This window comes from Oncorhynchus tshawytscha, linkage group LG09 (genome assembly GCF_018296145.1).
Source record: "Oncorhynchus tshawytscha isolate Ot180627B linkage group LG09, Otsh_v2.0, whole genome shotgun sequence".
Taxonomy (NCBI): Eukaryota; Metazoa; Chordata; class Actinopteri; order Salmoniformes; family Salmonidae; genus Oncorhynchus; species Oncorhynchus tshawytscha.
In genome coordinates this window covers 86037982-86065450 of record NC_056437.1, presented here as the reverse complement: position 1 = coordinate 86065450, position 27469 = coordinate 86037982, and the positions used below count along the sequence as shown (strand labels likewise).

General features: G+C 42.8%; 1 protein-coding gene across 1 annotated transcript in view; it reads right to left on the bottom strand.

Moving 5' to 3' along the window:
* The window catches only part of LOC112236353 (acid-sensing ion channel 2-like), a 480678-nt gene that overhangs the window by 38848 nt on the left and 414361 nt on the right, over nt 1-27469 (bottom strand). The window contains 1 exon segment of the mRNA XM_042327837.1: nt 6603-6753. Coding sequence (XP_042183771.1) covers nt 6603-6753 — 151 coding nt within the window.

The window sequence follows — 27469 nt, the reverse complement described above, 5'->3', positions numbered from 1 at the left end:
CACCAAAGTACGTCTCCAGGAGACAGAACGTGTCTCCTTCCTGAGCGGTATGACAGCTGTGTGGTCCCATGGTGTTTATACTTGCGTACTATTGTTTGTACAGATGAACGTGGTCCCTTCAGGTGTTTGGAAATTGCTCCCAAGGATGAACCAGACTTGTGGAGGTCTACAATTTTTTTTCTGAGGTCTTGGCTGATTTCTTTTGATTTTCCCATGATGTCAAGCAAAGAGGCACTGAGTTTGAAGGTAGGCCTTGAAATACATCCACAGGTACACATCCAATTGACTCAAATGATGTAAATTAGCCTATCAGAAGCTTCTAAAGCCATGACATAATTTTCTGGAATTTTCCAAGCTGTTTAAAGGCACAGTCAACTTAGTGTATGTAAACTTCTGACCCACTGGAATTGTGATACAGTGAATTATAAGTGAAATAATCTGTCTGTAAACAGTTGTTGGAAACATGACTTGTGTCATGCACAAAGTAGATGTCCTAACCGACTTGCCAAACCTATAGTTTGTTAACAAGAAATTTGTGGAGTGGTTTAAAAACGTGTTTTAATGACTCCAACCTAAGTGTATGTAAACTTCCGACTTCAACTGTAAGTTTGATCAAGAACATTTCAGGCAAAATAAAACATTTAAATGACTGTTAGTCTAGTGGAATCTACACTAATAAAATACCTATAATGCAACAATTTCAAAGATTTTACTGAGTTACAGTTCATATAAGAAAATATGTCAGTTGAAATAAATTCATTAGACTCTAATCTATGGATTTCACATGACTAGGAATACTGATATGCATCTAGGTTAGGGAAGTGGATCAGAAAACCAGTCACTATCTGGTGTGAACACCATTTGACTCATGCAGCGCGACACATCTCCTTCACATAGAGTTGATCAGGTTGTTGATTGTGGCCTGTGGAACGCTGTCCCACTCCTCTTCAAAGGCTTTGCAAAGTTGCTGGATACTGGGGGGATATGGACATGCTGTCGTACACGTCGATCCAGAGCATCCCAAACCTGCTCAGTGGGTGACATGTCTGGTGTGTATACAGGTGTCACGTACTCTATAAGTAGTGGGTGCGGAGTCAGGCGCAGGAAGCAGAGGGTAAAGAACAATGTTTTATTCCGGCGCAGGGAAAATGGTCACGCCAAAATACCAGGCGCAAATATAAGACCGGCCCAAAACCAGGACCCAACCAGTCCGGAGAAAAACAAAGGAAATCGCACAACCACAAACATGAACAGAGGAAAAATTTGTGCGGGCATTACCGGCTTAAATAGCCCAACTAAAACCTAAACAAGAAACAGGTGTAACCAATAAGACAAAACCAACAGAAAAGGGAACAGGGATCGGTGGCAGCTAGTAGACCGGTGACGACGACCGCCGAGCGCCGCTCGAACAGGAAGAGGCGCCACCTTCGGTGGGACTCGTGACAAGAGGCTATGGAATAAATGGGGCATTTTCAGCTTCCAGGAATTGTGTACAGATCCTTGCAACATGGGGCTGTGCATTATCATGCTGAAACATGAGATGATGGCGGCGGATGAATGGCACGACAATGGGTCTCAGGATCTCCTCACAGTATCTCTGTGCATTCAATCCATCGATAAAATGCAATTGTGTTCATTGTCTGTAGCTTATGCCTGCCCATAACATAACCCCACTGCCACCATGGGGCACTCTGTTCACAACGTTGACATCAGCAAACCACTCGCCCACGCCATCTGCCCGGTATAGTTGAAACCGGGATTCATCCGTGAAGAGCACACTTCTCCAGTGTGCCAGTGGTCATAGAAGGTGACCATTTACCATTGAAGTCAGTTACAATGCCGAACTGCAGTCAGGTCAAGACCTTGGTGAGGATGACAAGCAGGCAAATGAGCTTCCCTGAGACAGTTTCTGACAGTTTTTGCAGAATGTCTTCGGTTGTCAGTTTCATCAGCAGTCTGGGTGTCTGGTCTCAGGTGATCCCACTGGTGAAGAAGCCGGATGTAAAGGTCCTGGGCTGGCATGGTTACATGTGGTCTGCAGTTGTGAGGCCAGTTGGACATCAGTGGTATTTTGACCACAAATTGAGTGACAAAACTGCACATTTTAGAGTGGCCTTTTATTGTCCCCTGTACAAGGTGCACCTGTGCAATGATCATGCTGTTTAATCAGCTTCTTGATATGCAACACCTGTCAGGAGGATGGATTATCTTGGCAAAGGAGAAATGCCCACTAACAGGGATGTAAATAAATCCTCCACATACAACACCCTTTCAGCCAGGAACATTCTGTTAAAGGTCCCCAAAGCACACACATCCATAGGTCGCTTGTCTTTTCAGTTCCCTGCAGCTAGCGACTGGAACAAGCTGCAACAAACACTCAAACTGGACCGTTTTATCTCCATCTCTTCATTCAAAGACTCAATCATGGACACTCTTACTGACAGTTGTGGCTGCTTTGCGTGATGTATTGTCGTCTCTACCTTCTTGCCCTTTGTGCTGTTGTCTGTACCCAATAATGTTTGTACCATGTTTTGTGCTGCTCCATGTTGTGTTGCTGCCATGTTGTGTTGCTACCATGTTGTTTTCATGTTGTGTAGCTATCATGCTGTAGCAACACAACATGAAAAGGTCTTAGGTCTCTCTTTATGTAGTGGCTCCCGAGTGGCTCCCGAGTGGTGCAGTGGTCTAAGGCACTGAATTGCAGTGCTTGAGTGCTTGAGGCATCACTACAGACACCCTGGTTTGAATCCAGGCTGTACCACAACCGGCCGTGATTGGGAGTCCCATTAGGGCGGTGCACAATTGGCCCAGCGTTGTGTGGGTTTGGCCGGTGTAGGCCGTCATTGTAAATAAGAATTTGTTCTTAACTGACTTGCCTAGTTAAATAAAATGTATAAAAATAAATAGTGTTGTGATATGTGTTTTGATATGTATTTTTATTTTATATTTTTAATCCCAGTCCCCGCAGGAGGTAGGCCATCATTGTAAATAAGAATTTGTTCTTAACTGTTTTCAAATAGCTTTAAGAATTTGTTCTTAAAGGTAAAGGTATAAAAAACAAATAAATGTTGTAAATGCTGCGTTTATATACATGATTTTTACCCCTTTTTCTCCCCAATTTCGTGGTATCCAATTTTTCTCCCTGATTGTTAGTAGCTACTATCTTGTCTCATCGCTACAACTCCCATATGGGCTCGGGAGAGACAAAGGTTGAAAGTCATGCACCCTCTGATACACAACCCAACCAAGCTGCACAGCTTCTTAACACAGCGCGCATCCAACATGGAAGCCAGCCGCACCAATGTGTCGAAGGAAACACCGTGCACCTGGCAATCACTGCGCCCGGCCCACCAAAGGAGTCGCTGGTGTGCGATGAGACAAGGATATCCCTACCGGCCAAACCCTCCCTAACCCGGATGACGCTAGGCCAATTGTGCGTCGCCCCACGGACCTCCCGGTGGCGGCCGGTTACGACAGAGCCTGGGCACGAACCCAGAGTCTCTGGTGGCACAGCTGGCGCTGCAGTACAGTGCCCTTAACCACTGCACCACCCGGGAGGCCCACATTTATAGTTTTGTTCAGTGCAGTGTAATAACCTCACAGTCCGATGTGAAATGCTAAGTGTTTAACTCCCCACTCCTGCAAAAATTCAGTAGTTAACCCAACGGCAGAATGAGATAACAAGTCTTCAGATCAAGAGAAGAGTGAGAAAACTCGCCTGGCTCTTTCACTTTCTAATCTGCACTTCAGTTGACCTCTCTTGCAGACAGGGACAATCCATACAACATCCCACACAAACACGGCCAAGATCGCATTGTGTTCAATAAGGACTTAAGAAAGTACAGCGAAAAAAGGAATACATTGATTGGAAACAACAGAGGAAGCCTGTTGATACTGTGAAAGGTGGTTGTAGTAAGTGTTGACACTGTATTATGCACCCTGGGCAAAAACTTAGGTCGAAATCAATAGCAGCTATGTGCATACTTTCCATATGTTATGTGTTCCTGTCTGAGGACAGTGAACAATAACAAAGTGTGTGGTATTGGAGAAGCCAGAGGTCAAGTGCAATGGCTGAGTTCCAAATGGCCCCCAATTCCCTTTATCGTGCACTACTTTTGAGCAGGGCCCAAAGTAGTGTACTGTACAGGGAATAGGGTGCCATTTGGGGTGAAGCCAATGAGTTTCATCAGGCACACTGTGGAGAAGTGGAGCTGGAGGTTAGCACTCCGCCTGCAGCAAATCTCTCTTTAAATTCACATGAAAGTTATTCAAATGTTTGCAAAAGTAAATGGTTGGAGAAAATGACTTCGATGAGGTCCTAATCACTTGACAAGTCGTCATTGAATTCCACTTGACAACCCTGCAAATATTTAAGATGCACTTGAGAGATCAGCCCCCCGAAGACAGCTACTGTATGAGAGGAAATGAGACAATCTGAAGCTCTCATTATTTCTTCCACCGAGCAATCCTGATGCCATTGTGAGTTGCAGTGTATCTAGTCAACTGCATATCTATTTCTATAACACCGAACACACCTACGCTGGTGATCAAATTAAGATAGCACATCTGTAGTTAAGTGTAATAGCAAACGGGTTGGGTTGTGTATGTTAATAATGACTAATAAAGTGATTGTTGTCATAATGTTTTTAAATCAATCTAATCTAATTAATATAAATGAAAAAGACAATAATGACTTTACACTACAGATGTAGGATCTTCATTTGATCACTCTTTTGTTGCACAGTAGGACATGTAAACTTTTAGTATATTCAATGTTTAAAAGGGCTTCTAAAGTTTGTAATTTCCACTTTAAAATGTCAGACTTGATTTGCCCTTACAAAAAAATGTATCAACCCCTACAAAGAAGTCAATTAATTATAATCCACATAATACTTCACTTTTTCTGTTGCTGCAAGATCATTTTCCTGCTGTAGAAAACTGGCTCAAATTAAGATCCTACATCTGCACTGTGCTCCTGTTGATGCTCATCCAATCTAGATGAAGAACACGGCCTAGTTTTTTTAAATTATCTGGATTTTGATCTATCGGATAGGATTAAATGCATAGAAATATAATTAATTGAACAGACAAATCATTGACTTGAATGGGGCCAATTCTATTCATTCCATTTCTATGCATTTAATCCTATCCAATAGGAAAAATCTAGATAGATAACTTTAAACAAAACTGGGCCCAGGAAACTGTGGATTTTGACTACCCCTAGCTGACAGTAAAATACCCAGGAACCAAAAATACAAGAGTTCCCTTCTTCAGATCAATAAACATCCCATGCCAAATGTCAACACCCCCTCTTCCTCCATGGTTCTATCCTGATACTGTCCACTTCCTATGTACTACAAACTAACTCCTGTGAGTCCAGACATGACAGTATGGCAGCAAAACAAGCTGCCTCTCTAGCCTCTAAAGCTCCCAGGACGCAGTTAGCTACAAACCTGACCATGGAGATGATGCAGCTCTGATTGACTGCAGGCCTTTGCCAGGCAGACAGAAAGGAGAGGGTGAGAGGAGGGATGGAGAGAGAGAAGAGAGTGAGAGGAGGGGTGGAGAGAGAGGAGAGGGTGAGAGGAGAGAAATAGGGAGGGAGAAAAAGAATAGAAAGGCTGAGGTAGGAGCCCTGTCCCGTGTGTCCAGTGTGTCTAATATGTCCGGTATGTCCGTTGTGTCCGGTTTGTCTGGTGTGTCCGGTGCCTCTGCTTAGGAGCCAATGCTCTTGATTTAAGTCTTTAAAGGCACTGAGACCCTGCTTCTCTAAGGTGGAAGCAGTGAGGAGGAAGCTCTGAGGAGGAAGTTCTGAGCCCCCTGTTATCTGCTGACAGGACTGAGCCAGCTGGTTGTGTGCTAATTAATCCGTACAGGCACAGAGGGATAAACAAGGGCACCATCCAGGGCCCTCCATCCCACTAGGAGACTCTACAAAGAGGTCTACACTCTCACTGTGCTGCTAGATGCCCCTCTGTATAGCGACTTAGCCTCTGCCTTATCACACCAGACTTAAACACACCAGTGATGGGAAGGGACAGCTGAGGAGAAGCCTATGTGTCCCACTGCTAATCTGAGAAGAACATGTGGAGAATTGATCGGGGGAAATAAACAGCATGATACATGTTCTATATATGGAGAGTAAATATAATCTATCTGCTAGAGGGCCCATGACTTGGCTTGATGCTGTGCTTCAACAACTCCCCTGTCTTCACTTTCACGCAGGTTGAGACGTGAGCAAGGCTTTCAATGAGGCTCATTGGGCAGCTAACATGTCAGGCAGCAAGATCCCTCCTACACAAGACTATCTGAACAACTCACATGGCTTCTTCCACTATGAACAACAAATCGTGAGGAAACTGATAAAGGAATGGCATCGCTTCCAAATCTGAAAGGAAAAGCACATCCTGGCTTGAGCTGTTATTTGACAGCAAGTCAATACATTTTGGGCAGAATTTATATAAATGGTGAAAAGCACAGGACATAGAATATAACTTTGGGGGACACCAGTCGTCAACTCCACACAGTCAGATTGAACACCCTCTACATGGATACATTGTGACTTGGATGGAGAGGGTCAGGTATGGTGTAGTTGGGCCTACCTGTGTCGCCCCACACGGGTAGGTACTCGTCCTGCTGGATGTCCAGCATAATCTCCAGGCCGTTCCCCGTCCCTCCCTTCATGGTGGTCCGCAGCGTCTTCCCCTCCTCCGCTGCGTTGAACATGTAACACTTCCCATACCTGGTGAACACCTGCAGAGAGAGAGAGAGAGAGAGAGAGAGGAGAGAGAGAGAGAGAGAGAGAGAGAGAGCAGAAGTTAGTACTGACCATGTTATGTACACAGGCTGGTGGACATCAGGAGATGGACTGATACATTAACTAATCATAACTAATCATAACTAACTAATCATAAACTGGTACCATGGCATTCCCTGAGGCGGTTTAGGGAAGAACTGTCCTTATAGCCTTCTAAATGCATTAAGAAATCAGCAGGCTGAACTAGATATGATAATGATTGTAACACCCTACAGGCAAATTCAAATGACAACAACAGAGCCGGTAACAAAAGTTAAGTATTAAGGATTCATGTGGAGATGAGGAACACAAAATGTTGATTTGTCCCTTGGTTGCCCTTGATAGAAATCCATGATCAATCCCAAGGGCACACAACAACCTTCTAACACATTCTCCTATGATTACCAAAAATTGGAAGAGGCACCTTGTGCTTTTTAAAAATGTGTTTACGAGCATACACTTTATGGCAGGGCAATGGGCCACAGTGGAGACAAATCCTATCATTTCAGTGTAATGGAGCATGTGGCTGTTGTTCCCTCTCCCATCAAGTGGCTGGATGAGCAGAAGCATTACAGGCTGTGGAGCCCTCACTCTCTGTAGAACCGCTAATAACAGGCTTTCTGCAGCTCTACTCTGCTCCGGTCAGGTGGAGAAAGCACTTTTCAGCTCCTATATTGGGTAAAGTAGGGCCAGATTAGGCCTTAAAGGAAAGTAGTGGCAGAGATTTGAAAAAAGCATGGGCACTTTACCCTGTAATCACTTAAAAGCAGTGCTCACTCTGCCATTAGTGGCATGGAGTTCATGGGAGGAAAAACCTGCATTCGCTATCCCAATTTTCAGTACATTGTTAACAGTTCAAGGAAAACTGTTGAGATGCCATTATGAGAAGGAATGCATAGGGAAAGCTCAGATTTTTCTAGGTAATAACTGAACTTCTACCTCTCATTCAATCAAACAAATCGGCACAGTTATATGTCACACCACTGTGCTAGATAGCGACTTTGAGGTTTATATGAATAATAGACTGGCGTAAAATGCAGAATCAGAGCAGCTTATTTAGAGACAGGTGTGTAAAAGATGCACACATGTAAATTAGATGGGTGTCGGGAGGTCCCTTCTCATGGATAATAATCACCATAACAACCCTCAGCCCACCTTCCTTTCCCTCACCAATCAGAGAAGGACTGAGGAATAGAATGTTGTTTGAACATCATCAACAAGGTCACACACTCCAAGCCTTCTTATTGGATAGAAGCAGTGGTGGCCTATCTGCCCTTCTATGTTCTGGTCTGGGATCAGTGTGGTTCTGGGAGCTCAGAATGGTTACAGTTACAGTGCCTTCAGAAAGTATTCACACCCCTTGACTTTTCCCTCATTTTGTTGTGTTACAGCCTGAATTTAAAATGGTTACATTAAGATTTTGTTTCACTGGCCCACACACAATACCACATAATGTCTTAGTGGAATGTTTACTAAGTAATGTTTACTAAGTAATTAAAAATGAAAAGCTGAAATGTCAATCAGTATTCAACCCCTTTGTTATGGCAATCCTAAATAAGTTCAGGAGTACAAATTTGCTTAACAAGTTAACAAGTCACATAATAAGCTGTACTCACTCTGTGTGCAATAATAGTGTTTAAGATGATTTTTGAATGACTACCTCATCTCTGTACCCCACACATACAATTATCTGTAATGTCCCTCAGTTGAGCAGTCAATTTCAAACACAGATTCAACCGCAAAGACAAGGGAGATTTTCCAATGCCTCGCAAAGAAGGGCACCTATTGGTAGATGGGTAAAACAAAGCAGACATTAAATATCTGTTTGAGCATGGTGCAGTTATTAATTACACTTTGGATGGTGTATCAATACAACCAGTCACTACAAATATACAGGTGTTCTTCCTAACTCAGTTGCCGTGAAGAAGGAAACCGCTCAGGGATTTCACCATGAAGCCAACAGTTACAGAGTTTAATGGCTGGGATAGGGGAAAACTGAACTGAGGATGGATCAACAACATTGTAGTTACTCCACAATACTAACCTAAATATCAGTGAAAAGAAGGAAGCCTGTACAGAATTAAAGTATTCCAAAACATGCATCCTGTTTGCAATAAGGCACAAAAGTAAAATTGCAAAAAATGTGCAAGAAATGAACTTTATGTCCTGAATAGAAAGTGTTGTGTTTGGGGCAAATCCAATACAACCCATCACTGAGTACCACTCTTCATATTTTCAACCATGGTGGTGGCTGCATCATTTTATCCTTGTCATTGGCAACGACTAGGGACTTTTCAAAGTTAAAAGTAAATAGAATACGGGCCTCCCGAGTTGCGCAGCGGTCTGCGGCATCACTACAGCCTGGGGTTCGATCCCAGGCTGTGTCATAACCGGCCGTGATCGGGAGTCCCATAGAGCGGCGCACAATTGGATCAGAGTTGTCCGGGTTAGGGGAGAGTTTGGCCAGGGGAGCTTTAGTTGGCTCATCGCACTCTAGCGACTCCTTGTGGTTGTCTGGCCACCTACAGGCTGACTTCGGTTGTCAGCTGAACAGTGTTTCCTCCGATACATTGGTGCGGCTGGCTTCTGGGTTAAGCTTGAGGGTGTTAAAGAAGCGCAGTTTGGCGCATCATGTTTCGGAGGAGGGATGACTCGATCTTTGCCTCTTCCGAGCCCATTGGGGAGTTGCAGTAATGAGACAAGATCATAATTGGATCGCATTTGGATATGACAAAATTGGGAAGGAAAAAAATGAATAATAGTAATAGGAATAGCACTAAGCACAGGCAAAACCTATGTAAATAAGATATTTCTGTATTTCATTTTAAATACATTTGCAAACATTTCTAAAAACATGTTTTCATTTTGTCATTATGGGGTATTGTGTGCAGATGGGTGTGATTTAAAAAATATATTTAATCCATTTTGAATTCAGTATGTAACACAACAAAATGTGGAATAAGTCAGGGGGTATGAATACATTCTGAAGGCACTGTAAGTCTTCTTAATAGAGGGCTTTTCCATGACCAGCAGGGTTGGGTAGGCTACTTTCTAAATGCCATCCGTTAAAGTTACTAGTTACCTGTCCAAAATTGTAATCAGTAATGTAACTTTTGGATTACCCAAACTCAATAACATAATCTGATAACATTCAGTTACTTTTAGATTACTTTCCCCTTAAGAGGCATAAGAAGAAGACAAAAAGGTATGTTACCAATTGAACGACATCTATTGCAGGATAAATGAATGTTATAGTTTACATAGCTGGCCATATATGGATGTTACATTTGACTTTATGGGTTGGTTATACAGGCTTCTTCTAACCCATCACTCTACTGCATATAATAATATGATTAAATTATATCTTTACACTAAAAACCAAAGTCTATCAGAATTCCAGTCATCCCAATAAATGTTAGACCCCTTGATCTTCAAGAATAGGACTTGGAAATATAGTAGTAAAGATTAGCCAAATTGTAACCCCAAAACTAAGGATTTATTAGCCATTCCTACTCTGTTGTTTATGTTTTTGTTGTCATGAGGACTGATTAGGCTCATTGACTCGAGTTGGAAAGAAAATGCTGCGCTCACGGAATGGCATGCTTTAAGCACTACTGAAAACTTCTATATAATTGCAAAAGGGTTTTTTAAATGATCAATTGGCCTTTTAAAATTGTAAACTTGGATTAGCTAATGTGCCATTGGAACACAGGAGTGATGGTTGCTGATAATTGGCCTCTGTACGCCTACATAGACATTCCATTAAAAATCTGATGTTTCCAGCTACGGTAGTCATTTACAACATTAACAATATCTGCACTGTATTTCTGATCAATTTTATGTTATTTTAATGGATTTTTTAAATTACTTTTCTTTCAAAAACAAGGACATTTCTAAGTGACCCAAAACTTTTGAACGGTAGTGTAAATATAATTTATAAGTCCAACAATGGATGTAGCTATAAGGGCACAAGGCGAGATCCAAATGCAGACAGAGGAGGCAGATGGTAGAGCTCCGAAATGTATTATATCAAATTTTGTAGGCAAAGGCAGGTCGGGGACAGGCAAGAGGTCATACACCAGGTCAGAGTCCAAACAGTACCAGACGATAGACAGTCTCGAGGTCAGGCCAGGCAGGGGTCAGAAACCAGATCAGAGTCCAAAACAGTACAAGGGGATTGGCAGGCTGGTAGTCAGAACACGCAGAGTGGTCAGGCAGGTGGGTGCAGAGTCAGGACAGGCAAGGGTCAAAACCAGGAGGACTAGAAACAAACAGAGACTGGGAACAATAGGAGCAAGGAAAACCACTGGTTGACTTGGCAAACAAGACGAACTGGCACAGAGAGACAGGAAACACAGGGATATATACACCGGGGATAATAAGGGACACCTGGAGGGGGTGGAGACAATCACAAGGACAGGTGAACCAGATCAGGGTGTGACAGTAGCAACTACAGATTGCCCCTTTAAGTCTATCAAAAGTGTGCACGTTTCAGCATGTGTCCACTAGGACTATGGATATTTATTTTATCAGCATGAATTAGATTGAGCAATAAAATACCCACTTTTATTCCATAGGCTTGGATCCTCTCTATGCGGCTTTTGCAAGAGCGCATTTTACATTGGCTGTCCACTGGTTTCAAAAACAATGATTGATAGGAAGCTTAAAGTTCTTGAAATCAACCATTATTGGGTTCAAATACACATTTAGATTTGTGAACTGCCATCCACAACAACCACAATCCGTAAGGCACAAATAGCTAAATGAGAGAGCAGCAGTGTGATTCACATCAATGTGCTATGTAGATATCAATAATAAGATATATCCGTATCGTTGTAGACTACACCACTGCTGTCATCCTTATCTCATTGCGTTTATTACAATTTGATCATCTTTGGATGCTGACAGCAATCGCACCATTGGAAGACATAGCTTGGACAGTAGTCTACAAAAGCCTATTCCTGCTCTTTTCCCGCGATCCATCAAACTCACTCAGGTGGAACAAACTTAAACTTGCGCCTTTTTTCAATGCTGATTTGAATGTCATTGAGGAAAGAGAAGTGTCAAAGATTTTTTTCCGCAAACATGAACGGTAATTTAAAAGTAATCCTCTAAGTCAAAGATTTTTTTTCCGAAACATGCTTTCTGAATTTAAAAGTAATCCTCTAAATCATCTAGTTTTTCAAAAGTATCTGTAATCTGATTACAATATTTTTGCTGGTAACGTAACAGATTACAGTTATCGTTTTTAGGTAATCCCTTACATGTAATCCGTTACTCCCCAACCCTGATGGCCAGTGTATGAGTGCTTCTATGGACATGAGTCATTGTCCAGGTGGACAGTGTTATGGTGATAGAAGGATGTGGGTAGAAAGGGAGTATGAGACACCCCCTTCTCCTCAGTAGAGCAGCTCCCTCCTTCCACAGATATGAATCTATCTAAATGATACATCAGGGGCTAAGAGCTGCCAGAGCCACAGCCCAGAGACGGGGGATACATATTCATAGAGAAATCACTCTTGGTTTGCAGGTACCCATGTCTCGGTGCCTGTCTCTGACTGGGACTGGGCTTAACTGTACCAGGGATGGCTCCGGTTGATAGCATAGTGACAGAAGTACCCGAGTGTATAGAGACCAATATGGACCCAGCCTGCATGAATGGAGAATATCAACATCAGCAGCATGTCCCAGCATAGACAGTAATCTGTCAATGCCAAAACACATTGGTCCAAACCTAACAGACCAAAAAGCAGACTGAATGGGATTCAACATGCAGTAGCATCCCAGTAAACAGGTTGTTTTGGTCGTCAGCATGACCTTGGTTCATTTGACTAAAGTATCTCTGTCTGCTAATTAGAGCTTACATTAGAGTTAATAAGCATCAGCCCAAACCATTCACACACTCAAGTGCTCCCTTGGAACCCTCGCCAGCTAACTGGGCAGGTAACATCATGTTTAATTACCCAGCGGCCATTTAAACGTTGATGATATGTCTGTGAGTTTCTGTGAGTTTCTGTATAACACAGATAACGCGTCTCTGCACTGCCCAACACTGCTTCCCTTCAGATGTACTGTAGTAATGGTGCTCTGAACTCTCCTCCTCTGAAGTTGTTGGTTGTCTATTAGGGACCATCATCATCATCCTCCTCTCTCTGGAGCTTCTTGTCAGACCCTCTCTGTCTCTAAAAACAGTAATGATGTACTAAATGAGTGACAGGGAGGGCTAGGACCAGGTCAACATCCTATTAACACCTTACCACACCTCTTCAGCCATGCCATGGGGGAAGTGCCAACCAAAAGTTGCCAGGGTGGTTCTGCCATTTTGGTACCACTCAGACAGCTGTCTGACCCTGCTGTCTCTCCTTCATCTTGTTCCCTCCCACTCAGTTATTATCTCCACCTCTGCTTGCCTCAAGTCATTCTGCCAGAGGGAGGAGAGTAATGACTCCTCACATCACCACAGAAATATCAAATAACTTTGGTACCTGGCCAAGGGGCGGTTACAGGCAATACCTGTAAAGCAGCAAACTAAAGTAAAGAGACACTTCTCAGAGTTCTCATGCACTGAGGCCATTACTTTTCTGAAAAACAGGATGGTAGAATATGGATCATGAGTATCAGCATTCTCAAAATAGCTCCATCCTGTCTGCTATTAATAAATGACCAGTTCTTGACTTGGGCAGGAGCTCACCGAACTGAGTACCAGCACCTCAAATGTTCTAGTACTTGAGGTCCTATTCCTCTTATAGAATATTAGCACCTAAATATAAAAAGGCACCTATTTCAAGCAGTGTAAATGACAATGTTGCTTACAATACCAGATGTGGTTATGCATGATTGCTTCATACTCAGCAGTGTTTGAGTCGATACGTCAGACCACTACGGCCTATTTATTACCTTACCTCCCTAATCGTACTTCATTTGCACACACTGTAAATAGACTTCACTACTGTGTTATTGACTGTATTTATATTTGTGTTTGTTTACTCCATGTGTAACTCAGTGTTGTTGTTTGTGTCGCACTGCTTTGCTTTATCTTGGCCAGGTCGCAGTTGTAAATGAGAACTTGTTCTCAACTGGCCTACCTGGTTAAATAAAGGTGAAATAAAAATAAATAAAATAAAGATATGCACAAGCCAATACAGAACTAAAAACATTGACTGTTGTCAGGTCTTCATACACCCCCATCCGTCTATTCGGATCAGTTTGGCTAGAATGGTCTTGTTGACATTGCACTCTTCAAGCCACTAAGCATCAAAGTTCTCTTTGGTGATGAAATGCTGTTGATGCAATTTCTTGATTACTTTATTTTAAATGAATCACTAAGGTGTTGATTGAACCCTGGTCTTGAAATGTCACAAGAGTCAAACCCTGCCATGTTAACATAACGTTAGCTGACACTGTCCACAGGGCAGTCAGGGCACGAAGCAGGAGAACAGAGATGAGCTGCCAATTAGATACCTGCCTTCGTCTCGTCCACCCAACATAACTTATTAGCATTCACAAGAAACAGTGTGAATGTCTGGGAGCAAGACATCGCCCTAAGGCATGCTGTGACCCAGCCTGCATGTCGACCAGCCTCTCCCAGGGTGAAGTCAAAGATGACACGGCCATTAGAGAGCCACCTTCCACTGTGATGAAAGGTCAGTTGGTGTTAGTTAGCGCCAGACAGACGCCAGACACCTTCCCACTGTGTTTGAAGAGTTGCCTGTCCCTGGCTAATGCCGAAGACAACAGTTAGACATCTGAAAATAAAGCGTTACAAAGAGACAAGTCATTATGCCTGCAGTGTGCTGTGGCTGTGATGGGTACAGTAGTGAGAATGGTTAATGACTTCATGTGTTCTGCTGTCATTCATTTGAAGAGCTTTATGATAAATATGCCTACGATAATATGCCTACGATAAATATGCCTGTTTGTTCAACTATTATTGTAACGTGCTCCGAAGTCCTTTTCCTAATTTGTTACACACACACGCACGCACGCACACAGAGATGGGATAATATACTATCTTGTTGCCATTACAAAATACTCTGAAGAAAATGTATCAAATTGAAATACAAGATGCTAATTAGTATTTTCCCAAATTTTCGAAATACAAAATACATTTTCAAATACACGGCTTCACTAAAACAACATTCTCAGTAACGGTTCTAAAAACATTGTACTTGCTATGACTCTGATTTGTCGTTGTTTATCTACCTAAGTTGAATTCAGTGACTAAGTCGCTCTGCATATGAGTGTCTGCTAAATGACCAAAATGTAAATGTAAAAATAAACACTTGCAAAGCACACTGGGCATTATTAATTGGCATTGTTTTGGGGGACGGAGCTCAAAATAATATATTTTACATTTACATTTATAAGACAGTCTTATCACACCATATTGTCATCAGACTTCTGATACCAATGCAGGGTGAAATGGGGCCACAAAACTGTGAACCGCAAAAAAAAATGGTATAGAAAAGTATTTTGTATTTTGAAAATACAAATTACAGGTCTAGAAGTATCTTGTTACAAATTACAGGTCTAGAAGTATCTTGTTACAAATTACAGGTCTAGAAGTATCTTGTTACAAATTACAATGGATTGTAGTTCAGATGTAATTAAATACGTATTTAACAGAAATGCAACATAAAACTGCCCATCTACACACACACACACACACACACACACACACACACACACACACACACACACACACACACACACACACACACACACACACACACACACACACACACACACACACACACACACACACAGAAAATACAAATAAGAATTTAACTAAACTTCATCCAATTTCGTTATGCCAACACACTGATGAATATGTCAGACAGACACTATCTTTTCCTTATTCTGTCGTTTCTTCCCCCTCGCTCTACTGTTTATCGCCTCCTGTGCCACCACAGGCCTCTGAAGTGCAGGGCGTATCTATATGACCTCTCAATTAGTTTAGATTGTTTAGATGAGTTTATTAGTCAGGGGCGCAGATGTAATCGCAGGGTACAGTGACATTCTTAGTTCAGCTGATGGGGTCACTGTGGAGACGACAGGAAACGTGACTCAGGAAGAGGAAGTCCAGTCACGCTCTACGCCCCCTCTCCTTCCCCATTCACTTCCCTTTCTCACCTCAGCAAGACTGACACCACAAATCCATAACTGCTGATGGCCAGCCAACGCCACACCATGTTGTCTGCCATATCTACCGTTATGTTTACCTCTGTTAAAATGCTGCATGTTTTACACTATTTCAATCGATTCACTTTGATAAGAGCAGAATGGTTTCTGTTTGTTAAAAATAAATAACCAGGACACAATGAGCATTCAATGCTAAACAAGCAAAGGCCAAGTCAGTCTTGTGACACGCTGACCCCAACTCATTCAATTTTTGTACTTTTTATTTAACCTTTATTTAACTAGGCCAGTCAGTTAAGAACAAATTCTTATTTACAATGACAGCCTACCAAAAGGCAAAAGTAAGGCAGGGACAAGGGGGTGGAATTAAAAAATATATATATAAAACTATAGGACAAAACACACATCACGACAAGAGAGACACCACAACACTACATAAAGAGAGACCTAAGATAAAAACATAGCAAGGCAGCAACACATGACAACACAGCATGGTAGAAACACAACATGACAACATGGTAGCAGCACAACATGGTAGCAGCACAAAACACGGTAAAAAAATTATTGGGCATAGACAACAGCACAAAGGGCAAGAAGGTATAGACAACAATACATCACACAAAGCAGCCACAACTGTCAGTAAGAGTGTCCATGATTGAATCTTTGAATGAAGAGATTGAGATAAAACTGTCCAGTTGGAGTGTTTGTTGCAGCTTGTTCCAGTCGCTAGCTGCAGCGAACTGAAAAGAGGAGCGACCCAGGGATGTGTGTGCTTTGGGGACCTTTAACAGAATGTGACTGGCAGAACGGGTGTTGTATGTGGAGGATGAGGGCTGCAGTAGATCTCAGATAGGGGGGTGTGAGGTCTCAGAGGGTTTTATAAATAAGCATCAACCAGTGGGTCTTGCGATGGGTATACAGAGATGACCAGTTTACAGAGGAGTAGAGAGTGCAGTGATGTGTCCTATGAGAAGCATTGGTGGCAAATCTGATGGACGAATGGTAAAGAACATCTAGCTGCTCGAGAGCACCCTTACCTGCCGATCTATAAATTACGTCTCCGTAATCTACCTTGGGTAGGATGGTCATCTGAATCAGGGTTAGTTTGGCAGCTGGGGTGAAAAAGTAGCGATTACGATAGAGGAAACCAAGTCTAGATTCAACTTTAGCCTGAAGCTTTGATATGTGCTGAGAGAAGGACAGTGTACTGTCTAGCCATACTCCCAAGTACTTGTATGAGGTAAGCTCCAAACCCTCAGAGGTAGTAATCACACCTGTGGGGAGAGGGGCATTCTTCTTACCAAACCAAATTACCTTTTTTTGGAGGTGTTCAGAACAAGGTTAAGGGTAGAGAAAGCTTGTTGGACACTAAGAAAGCGTTGTTGTAGAGCATTTAACACAAAATCCGGGGAGGGGCCAGCTGAGTATAAGACATATAAATGGATGAGAGAGCTTCCTACTACCTGAGCTATGTTGTTGATGTAAATTGAGAAGAGCGTTGGGCCTTGGTGTACACCCTTGTTGACAGGCAGTAGCTGAGACAGCAGATGTTGTGACTTTATACACTGCACTCTTTGAGAGAGGAAGTTAGCAAACCAGGCCAAAGACCCCTCAGGGACACCATACTCCTTAGCCGGCCCACAAGAATGGAATGGTCTACCATGTCAAAAGCTTTGGCCAAGTCAATAAAAATAGCAGCACAACATTGCTTAGAATTAAGGGCTATGGTGACATCAATGAGGACCTTTAAGGTTGCAGTGACATATCCATAACCTGAGCGGAAACCAGATTGCATACCAGAGAGAATACTATAGACATCAAGAAAACCAGTCAGTTGATTATTGACAAGTTATTGACAATGAGCATACAATAATAATGTATGCTGATGTATTTCTATTGACTACCCTGCTGTATATATTCACACAGTATAGCGCTCCAGCAATCCTATTCACACAACCAGAGGAGAAAAAGCCTGTATTCATTCTTACTTACAGTACAGTACTACACATGACTGGATCCTCCTCTATTTCTCTTTGATAGAATAAGCAGGTAATAAGACACCTATCTCACTCATCCCATTTATTTTGCTGGCAGGCAGGGGAAGAAGTGGAAAGTGATGGAGTAAATTAACATTTGAAGCTTTAAGAGCCAGCCAACTGGTTTTATCAGTTCTTCTCACTCAGCGAGGGGCAGCAGGCTTAAAGCTTAAATTCCACTTCCATAAGCAGTCTATTGTGATGTGCTGTTATTGTTCGCCAAATCAATTTCCATTATGGGTGAATTTAGAAGGCTTTTCATGGTAAACCAAAGCAGCACGAGAGAGAGAGATAATAAATGAGAGAGGGATACAGAGAGGAAGGATTAAAGTGTGTGAAAAAAGGCCTTTGAGTTGCAAGGTGTGCACTTCCCTCTCCTCTCGACACTGCAGCATCTTAAGTGGTTCTGTTGTGAAGATGAATAATTCAGAGAGAGAGAGAGAGAGAGTGCTGCTAAGCAAGGCTAGGTAGCTACCTGGCACTATGGAGGGCTTCAGCCACACTAACACACCCCTGGGCGCCGTACGCACGCCTGGCATTGCATTCCTCTTCCTGAATGTCAGAGCCAAGTTAGCACTGTGAAACTACACAACTTCCCCATAACCAAACATAATTCATACACATTAAACAAATGTCACCTTTTCTGTGATGTGTTGTGAAACTTTGTGGAACGGGATATATCACCCAATCCAAACATAATTTACCATTCCACTCGATAATGTATGTTATTTATGGGCCTCCCGGGTGGCGCAGTGGTTAAGGGCGCTGTACTGCAGCGCCAGCTGTGCCACCAGAGACTCTGGGTTTGCGCCCAGGCTCTGTCATAACCGGCCACAACCGGGAGGTCCGTGGGGCGACGCACAATTGGCCTAGCGTCGTCTGGGATAGGGAGGGTTTGGCCGGTAGGGAAATCCTTGTCTCATTGTGCACCAGCGACTCCTGTGGCGGGCTGGGCGCAGTACACGCTAACCAAGGTTGCCAGGTGCACGGTGTTTCCTCCGACACATTGGTGCGGCTGGCTTCCGGGTTGGATGGCGCTGTGTTAAGAAGCAGTGCGTCTTGGTTGGGTTGTGTATCGGAGGACGCATGACTTTCAACCTTCATCTCTCCCGAGCCCGTACGGGAGTTGTAGCGATGAGACAAGATAGTAGCTACTAAAACAATTGGATACCACGAAATTGGGGAGAAAAAGGGGTAAAATTCAAAAATAAAAATAAGATAATGTATTTTATGAGAGAGCATGGTGCTCTAGCATGTAAGGTTGGTGATACAGTAGGACACAAGATAGCTGTTGTTGCTGCCAGCCTGATATTTATGTTCATGGAGAGACAGCGAGAGAGATGGACAGAGAGAGAGCAAGATAGACAGAGAGAGAAAGAGAGAGAGCAAGATAGACAGAGAGAGAAAGAGAAAGAGAGAGATAGACAGAGAGAGAAAGAGAAAGAGAGAGATAGACAGAGAGAGAAAGAGAAAGAGAGAGATAGACAGAGAGAGAAAGAGAAAGAGAGAGATAGACAGAGAGAGAAAGAGAAAGAGAGAGATAGACAGAGAGAGAAAGAGAAAGAGAGAGATAGACAGAGAGAGAAAGAGAAAGAGAGAGATAGACAGAGAGAGAAAGAGAAAGAGAGAGATAGACAGAGAGAGAAAGAGAAAGAGAAAGAGATAGACAGACAGAGAAAGAGAAAGAGAGAGATAGACAGAGAGAGAAAGAGAAAGAGAGAGATAGACAGAGAGAGAAAGAGAAAGAGAGAGATAGACAGAGAGAGAAAGAGAAAGAGAGAGATAGACAGAGAGAGAAAGAGAAAGAGAGAGATAGACAGAGAGAGAAAGAGAGTGAGGGGGAGATTGAAAGAGGAGATAAAGAGAGTGAGAATAAGAGAAGAAATGAGAGAGAGAGAGAGCAAGAGGAGGGAGAGAGAGAGAGAGCGAGACTTATAAAGAAGATCCCTCCCCTGAGTGGAAATGATCCCGGCCGGATGGGAATTAAATCCAGGCTGTGATTGGTGCCAGATCCCCGGTGACTCATAACCTGAGAGCAGCGTTCCATCCCCAGGCTTAATTGACTTTACACGGGGGAGGCCATGCACAGAGCACTGCCCTCACCTCTGCAGAATGAGCTCATCCATTAACATGCTGCCTGTAGATGGACTGCAGCCACAAACTCAATGATCTTACCTATTTGAATCCCCTATGAAACAAACTTGCTTCATACCATGGCATTGTTGAATTCTTGTTTCTGAACGGTTTGAAGGGCATACTAGAGTGTGCATTATTTATTCCATGTCCTCTCTGCAACTGTATTAGTCTATATATTTTTGTATTTGACCTGAAAGTATATGTCATGCCCTGACCGTAGATTGCTGTGTCTGTATCTATCTATTCTATTAGTTTGGTCAGGGTGTGATGTGGGTGGGTATTCTATGATTTAGGTCTAGGTTTCATTTTCTATGTGTTTGGCCTGGTATGGTTCTCAATCAGAGGCAGCTGTCTATCGTTGTCTCTGAGTGAGAGCCATACTTAGGTAGCCTGTTTTCCCATTTTGAGTTGTGGGTGATTATTTTCCGTTACAGTGTTTCCATCCTACGGGACTGTTTCGGTTTTCCTTTATTCTGTTGTTTGTTTGTTTGTTTGTATTCTGTGTTCAGTTTATTAAATTTACAACATGAACACGACGCTGCGTTTTGGTCTACTCCTTCTTCCACCAACGACAGCCGTGACAGTATATTACTGTAGGTTAGGGGTAATGCTAGCCAAATAGAAGAGCATGTGGATGTTGTGGGGAGCAGTCCTCCTCCTGACTGCTGGAATATAAAGGTAAATGAGCAGCCAGGGGTGATACATCATCTTAAACTGGAGCTTGGCAGCATGACCAGAACTCAGCACCAATGGCTCCTCACAGACCAGAACAGCCCGACTCAGCCCAGAACAGAACAGCCCAGTCCAGCCTATCCCACAGCCCTGACACAACTTTATCCTATTTACATTCTTCACAATATGTTTTGTTATCTGTACAGTGCAGCACATAGAGATGTGTCTTTTAGTTTAGATCCTTGCTACAGTGGTACACTGCATGCTAAAGTATTAGTTCTCTTCCCTCCCCTGAAGGCTGTACTCAGTGGGGTCACAAAGAGCAGCCTGCATGTCTGAGAGACATCAAATAAAAGAGGACGTTGCCTTCAGGTCATGTTCTCACCGAAAACTGATTTAATTGCATTCCCTTTCTCTATCTTTTCCCCCTCTCTTTTATCCCCAGAATGTAGAATGTGGCGTCTAGCCATCCCTCGGTTGCAGTCTGTCTATCTCAGGTACATTTCTGTTCCTGCTGTCTGAGTGGAGGGTAGTGGGCATGTGAACAACCACATCCGCTGCCTGCTGCCCCAGGCTCATCAATCACATCTGGTCACACATTCACACTCATTATGTTTTATAACTCTGGCTCCAAGGCGGCTCCTCCGGGGCCCGCCTCACCTGTCATGGTCTTTGCAGGGCTAATGGGAGGTGAGTAATGGGTGAGGGGTAGAGGACATGTGGCAGGTCCTTATCACAGACAGGAAGAAATGGACAGGTAGGAACAGGCACGTCTCACTCACACAGTCCATCAGCTGTGTGTACGCTGTCGGAGGTGATGTCTGAGCTTTGATAAGGCCGTTTAGAGTGTTGTGTAGGCTACATCACCATGGTGATAATGACCATTATCAATCAGTCCCTCTATCTCTCCATGGGAGAGCAGCATTGACCTTGAAGGAGTTTGGAGAAGTTTTGAAAATAAATCATCTGAGTGGTGCTATAACTCCCAGCCGTACCCCTGGCGCCGGTGACCTTTCAACCTAAACACAGTGCTTATTGTGGCTGAGTATAGCCATATGTCAAGCTACATGGAGGAGCTTCCTGAGACACAGTAATGATGTGTGTCAGCGCATTCTGTTACCACTGAATATTTCATGTTCCAAGGGGAAGATAAAGAGGTACATGTCTCACAGCCAATTAACAATATGAACTAACATACCATTATCTTGATTAACTAGCAAATAATTCATTACATTAACTAGCAGCCTATTAACTTAAAGGCTATTACCATTTGCTGTGTCAGTTGCCTTTCCGGGATTGTGGTCATGTGCTTGCACACCTCATCCCTTCCATAAAGGCCCCATCTTTCCCAGTTAGGTCCCCCACACACCTGATCAGGCAGTCCTCCATCTAAGCTCTCTAGCCTGTCTGGATGAAAGAGCGGACATAGATGTGATCTGGACTATGATGTCTAGTAAAACAAATATAAATGCAAATGTATAATGACCATGAATGTCAGGTATGATGGTTGACATGGACAGTGTATGTACTGTATGGACCTGGTCAGGCCTGGTCTGTACTCTCTCCTGCTACACTGTGGTATTGACATTCCCCTATACTTTGGTCCAATCCTGTCAGTGTTCTCTACGGAAGGGCTCCAGACAGACAGACAGAGCCCTCCCTACTGAGTTTAAAGAGCAAGGTTTCCTGCAACAAATGCCCCGTTTAATCCATTGCGGGGAGCAAGGCCCTGTGCCTTTTCACAAGTAGCTTGAGCTGGGTGCCTAACAAAAGGAGCAATGTGTGTATGAATTAAATGAGAGACCATCACAGAGGGATAGAGACAGCCATAATTAAACGGCCACAGCTTTATACATTTGAAGTCGGAAGTTTACATACACCGTAGCCAAATACATTTAAACTCATTTTTTCCCAATTCCTGACATTTAATCCTAGTAAAAATTCCCTGTTTTAGGTCAGTTATGATCACCATTTTTTTAACGAATGTGAAATGTCTAGAATAATAGTAGAGAGAATTATTTATTTCAGCTTTAATTTCTTTCATCTCATTCCCAGTGGGTCAGAAGTTTACATACACTCAATTAGTATTTGGTAGCATTGCCTTTAAATTGTTTAACTTGGGTCAAACGTGTTGGGTAGCCTTCCACAAGCTTCCCACAATAAGTTCCTCCAAACATAATGATGGTCATTATGCCCAAGAAGTTCTATTTTTGTTTCATCAGACCAGAGGACATTTCTCCAAAAAGTACGATCTTTGCAAACCGTAGTCTGGCTTTTTTATGGCTGGTTTGGAGCAGTGGCTTCTTCTTTGCTGAGTGGCCTTTCCGGTTATGTCAATATAGGACTTGTTTTACTGTGGATATAGATACTTTTGTACCTGTTTCCTACAGCTTCTTCAAAGGGCCTTTGCTGTTGTTTTGGGATTGATTTGCACCTTTGCATCAAAGTACATTCATCTCTAAGAGACAGAATGCGTCTCCTTCCTGAGCGGTATGATGGCTGTGAAGTCCAATGATGTTTATACTTGCGTACTATTGTTTGTACAGATGAACTTGGTACCAGGCATTTGGAAATTGCTCCCAAGGATGAACCAGACTTGTGGAGGTCTACAATTGTTTTTCTGAGGCCTTTTCCCATGATGTCAAGCAAAGAGGCACTGAGTTTGAAGGTAGGCCTTGAAATACATCCACAGGTACACCAATTGACTCAAATTATGTAAATTAGCCTACTAGAAGCTTCTAAAGCCACGACATCATCTTCTGGAATTTCCAAAACTGTTTTAAGGCACAGCCATTTTAGTGTATGTAAACTTCTGACCCACTGGAATTGTGATACATTGAATTATAAGTGAAATAATATGTCTGTAAACAATTGTTAGAAAAATGACTTGTGTCATACACAAAGTAGATGTCCTAACTGACTTGCCAAAACTATAGTTTGTTAACAAGAAATTTGTGGAGTGGTTGAAAAATGAGATTTAATGACTCCAACCTAAGTGCATGTCAACTTCCGACTTCAACTGTATAAAGCCTGATCGCTTGGTATATTCAGCTGTGAAGATCTGTCTGTTATGAGTCAGTGATTCATGCTAGGATTAATAACAAACTATTGACCACTGAGCACCAGGAATGATTTGATTGTTGGCCTGGTTACAAGAGTGTAGCCCTAAGATCATAACACAGAGAAATACAGACCTAACAGAATGGTCGCAATAAGTACATTTTATATCTACTAGGCAGCGAGCGCACCGGGCCGTGAAATAACACCTAAGAAATGAAATAACTGTTGATCACGCAGATAGCTAACAACTTGGGGAGTTACGTTGTTAAAAGGTTGTCTGCTGGTATGCCCTTTGTGCTTGAGTTTTGCTTTGTTTATTGCCAGCATTAATCTGCCAGAGTGTAATCTGCAGCGCAGAGGCATGTTGGTAATGGTAACGAGATCTTCAGTTTCTTGGCAATTTCTCGCATGGAATAGACTTAATTTCTCAGAACAAGAATAGACTGATGAGTTTCAGAAGAAAGTTCTTTGTTTCTGGCTATTTTGAGCCTGTAATTAAACCCACAAATGCTGATGCTCCAGATACTCAACTAGTCTAAAGAAGGCCAGGTTTATTGCTTCTTTAATCAGCACAACAGTTTTAAGCTGTGCTAACAAAATTGCAAAAGGGTTTTCTTTTAAAATGATGAACTTGGATTAGCTAACACAACGTGACATTGCAACACAGGAATGATGGTTGCTGATAATGGGCCTCTGTACGCCTATGTAAGCCGTTTCCAGCTACAATAGTAATTTACAACATGAACGATGTCTACACTGTATTTCTGTATTTCTCTCCAAATCCACATAATCGTTTTTATAAAACCATGGATACAACTGCCAAACTCCCTCTGGGTTGTCCAGCCTCAGCCTGGCATCTCCAAGCCTCCGAGTCAATCAACATGTTCTTTCCTTCCTCAGCTCAGTGGATATTCACACTTCAGTTCGCTGCTACCCACATAGCAACAGCGGGATCCTACGGTGTACAAACATTTGATTGGAACAGGAATAGTTTTAATTAAGTGGATCCTTTAGTGGAGGATGGTGTTGGTTTTACAGCTCTGTAAAAATATAATAATTTAATAACTTATTTATCTGCATTATTTATCTGAAGAAGTCTGAAACGTCCTTATCCAAGACAGACGGAGAGAGACATTTCATATTCATCTGGCAGTTCAAAGGAGAGGACACATATGAATTCAAGCCCCCAGTCTCTGTGGTTAGGTGCTCTATCCTCTATACTGCTAACAGTCTCTGTAGTTAGGTTCTCTATCCTCTATACTGCTAACAGTCTCTGTGGTTAGGTGCTCTATCCTCTATACTGCTAACAGTCTCTGTGGTTAGGTGCTCTATCCTCTATACTGCTAACAGTCTCTGTAGTTAGGTTCTCTATTCTCTATACTACTAACAGTCTCTGGGGTTAGGTGCTCTATCCTCTATACTGCTAACAGTCTCTGTAGTTAGGTTCTCTATCCTCTATACTGCTAACAGTCTCTGTGGTTAGGTGCTCTATCCTCTATACTGCTAACAGTCTCTGTAGTTAGGTTCTCTATTCTCTATACTACTAACAGTCTCTGGGGTTAGGTGCTCTATCCTCTATACTGCTAACAGTCTCTGTGGTTTGGTGCTCTATACTCTATACTGCTAACGGTCTCTGTGGTTAGGTGCCCTATCCTCTATACTGCTAACAGTCTCTGTGGTTTGGTGCTCTATCCTCTATATGGCTAACAGTCTCTATGGTTAGGTGCTCTATCCTCTATACTGCTAACAGTCTCTGTGGTTTGGTGCTCTATCCTCTATACTGCTAACAGTCTCTGTGGTTAGGTGCTCTATCCTCTATACTGCTAACAGTGTGTGTAGAGTGTGTGGTGGCTATGTCACCTACTGTCATTCCAAATAGTGCTTAATGTCCATTACTAGCTAGCGGTGAGAGAAAAGAATATAGCAACGTGTCAGCCTGTCACATAGAGACAATATGGCAGTATAGCAACAGAATGACAGACGACACAGACAGCCACAGTGTAATTTGGGATCCATCTGCAGAAACTACGAATAGCTGATCCCACATCTCCAATATGACAAAACAGTGCATTTTTTCTGCCAGATTACTGCAATCCATCATGGAGGAGGCCTGATGATAAAACCCAAATGTCTCCCAATGGATACTGGGCTGGGAGCTGAATACGATGGGTAATGTCCGCTTTCACTGAATTCAGAAAAATTTGATTGGATCAAGTGAATAAATAGGTGAACAGAAAGGGCTGAGGGGAATAACAGGGAACAAATGCAGAAATAGATTAAAAGACATCTCCCTCAGCCAGATCGTACTCACACACCACAGGTGGTTGGTGGCACCTTAATTGGGGAGGAAGGGCTCGTGGTAGTGGCTGGAGCGGAATCGGTGGAATGGCATCAAATACATCAAACACATGGTTAGATGCCATTCCGTTAGCGCCATTCCAGACATTATTATGAGCCGTTCTCCCCTCAGCAGCCTCCATTGTTACACAAACACACACAGGGACAGAGGGAGTGGGCGCTGGGTGGAAGGACTGATGTTAAATGTGATTAAGTTAGCACCAAGCGTGTGTGAGTTTGTGGCTCTGCTACGGTAGGGCCAGCTAGGCCAACAGTAGTCAGCTGGGGAGTGGAGGAGTCTGGCAGTAAAGGACTGGCAGTAATGGCTTTAAATGACCCAAAATCATCCTATCAATAGATTATCAGCTCTGCCTGTGTGTGTATGTATGTGTGTGTGTGGGAGTGTGTGTTTGTGGATTGGCAGTGACCCCTCAAACGCCTCCAAAGGCACCCAATGACTGGATGAAGATTTATCTTGTTAAGAGTGACAAATGGAGGAGCGATAGGAGCCTTTGGAGCATTTAAATCCTGTAGCGCACTTTCTGGGTTGCGTCCCAAATAGCACCCTATTCCCTATATAGTGCACTACTTTTCACCAGAGCTCAGGCTTGTTTCTAAAGTAGTGCACTATATAGGGCAGGAGTCAGGGGTCAAGCGGGGTAAGGAACTGCAGGTGGTCCGTGGCCAGATCTCAATATATATATATATACAAATGGATGGAACATATACACAAATGTTCCATCACTTTCTTTTAAGAATGCGAAATGTCAGAATAATAGTAGAGAGAAGGATTTATTTCAGCTTTTATTTCTTTCATCACATTCCCAGTGAGTCAGAAGTTTACATACACTCAATATGTACTTGGTAGCATCGCCTTTAAATTGTTTAACTTGGGTCAAATGTTTCAGGTAGCCTTCCACAAGCTTCCCACAATAAGTTGGGTGAATTTTGGCCAATTCCTACTGACAGTGCTGGTGTAACTGAGTCAGGTTTGTAGGCCTTCTTGCTCGCACAGACTTGTTCAGTTCTGCCCACAAATGTTCTATAGGATTGAGGTCAGGGCTTTGTGATGGCCACTCCAATATCTTGACTTTGTTGTCCTTAAGCCATTTTGCCACAACTTTAGAAGTATGCTTGGGGTCATTGACCATTTGGAAGACCCATTTGCGACCAAGCTTTAACTTCCTGACTGATGTCTTGAGATGTTGCTTCAATATATCCACATAATTTTCCCAACCCATGATGCCATCTATTTTGTAAAGTGCACCAGTCCCTCCTGCAGCAAAATACCCAC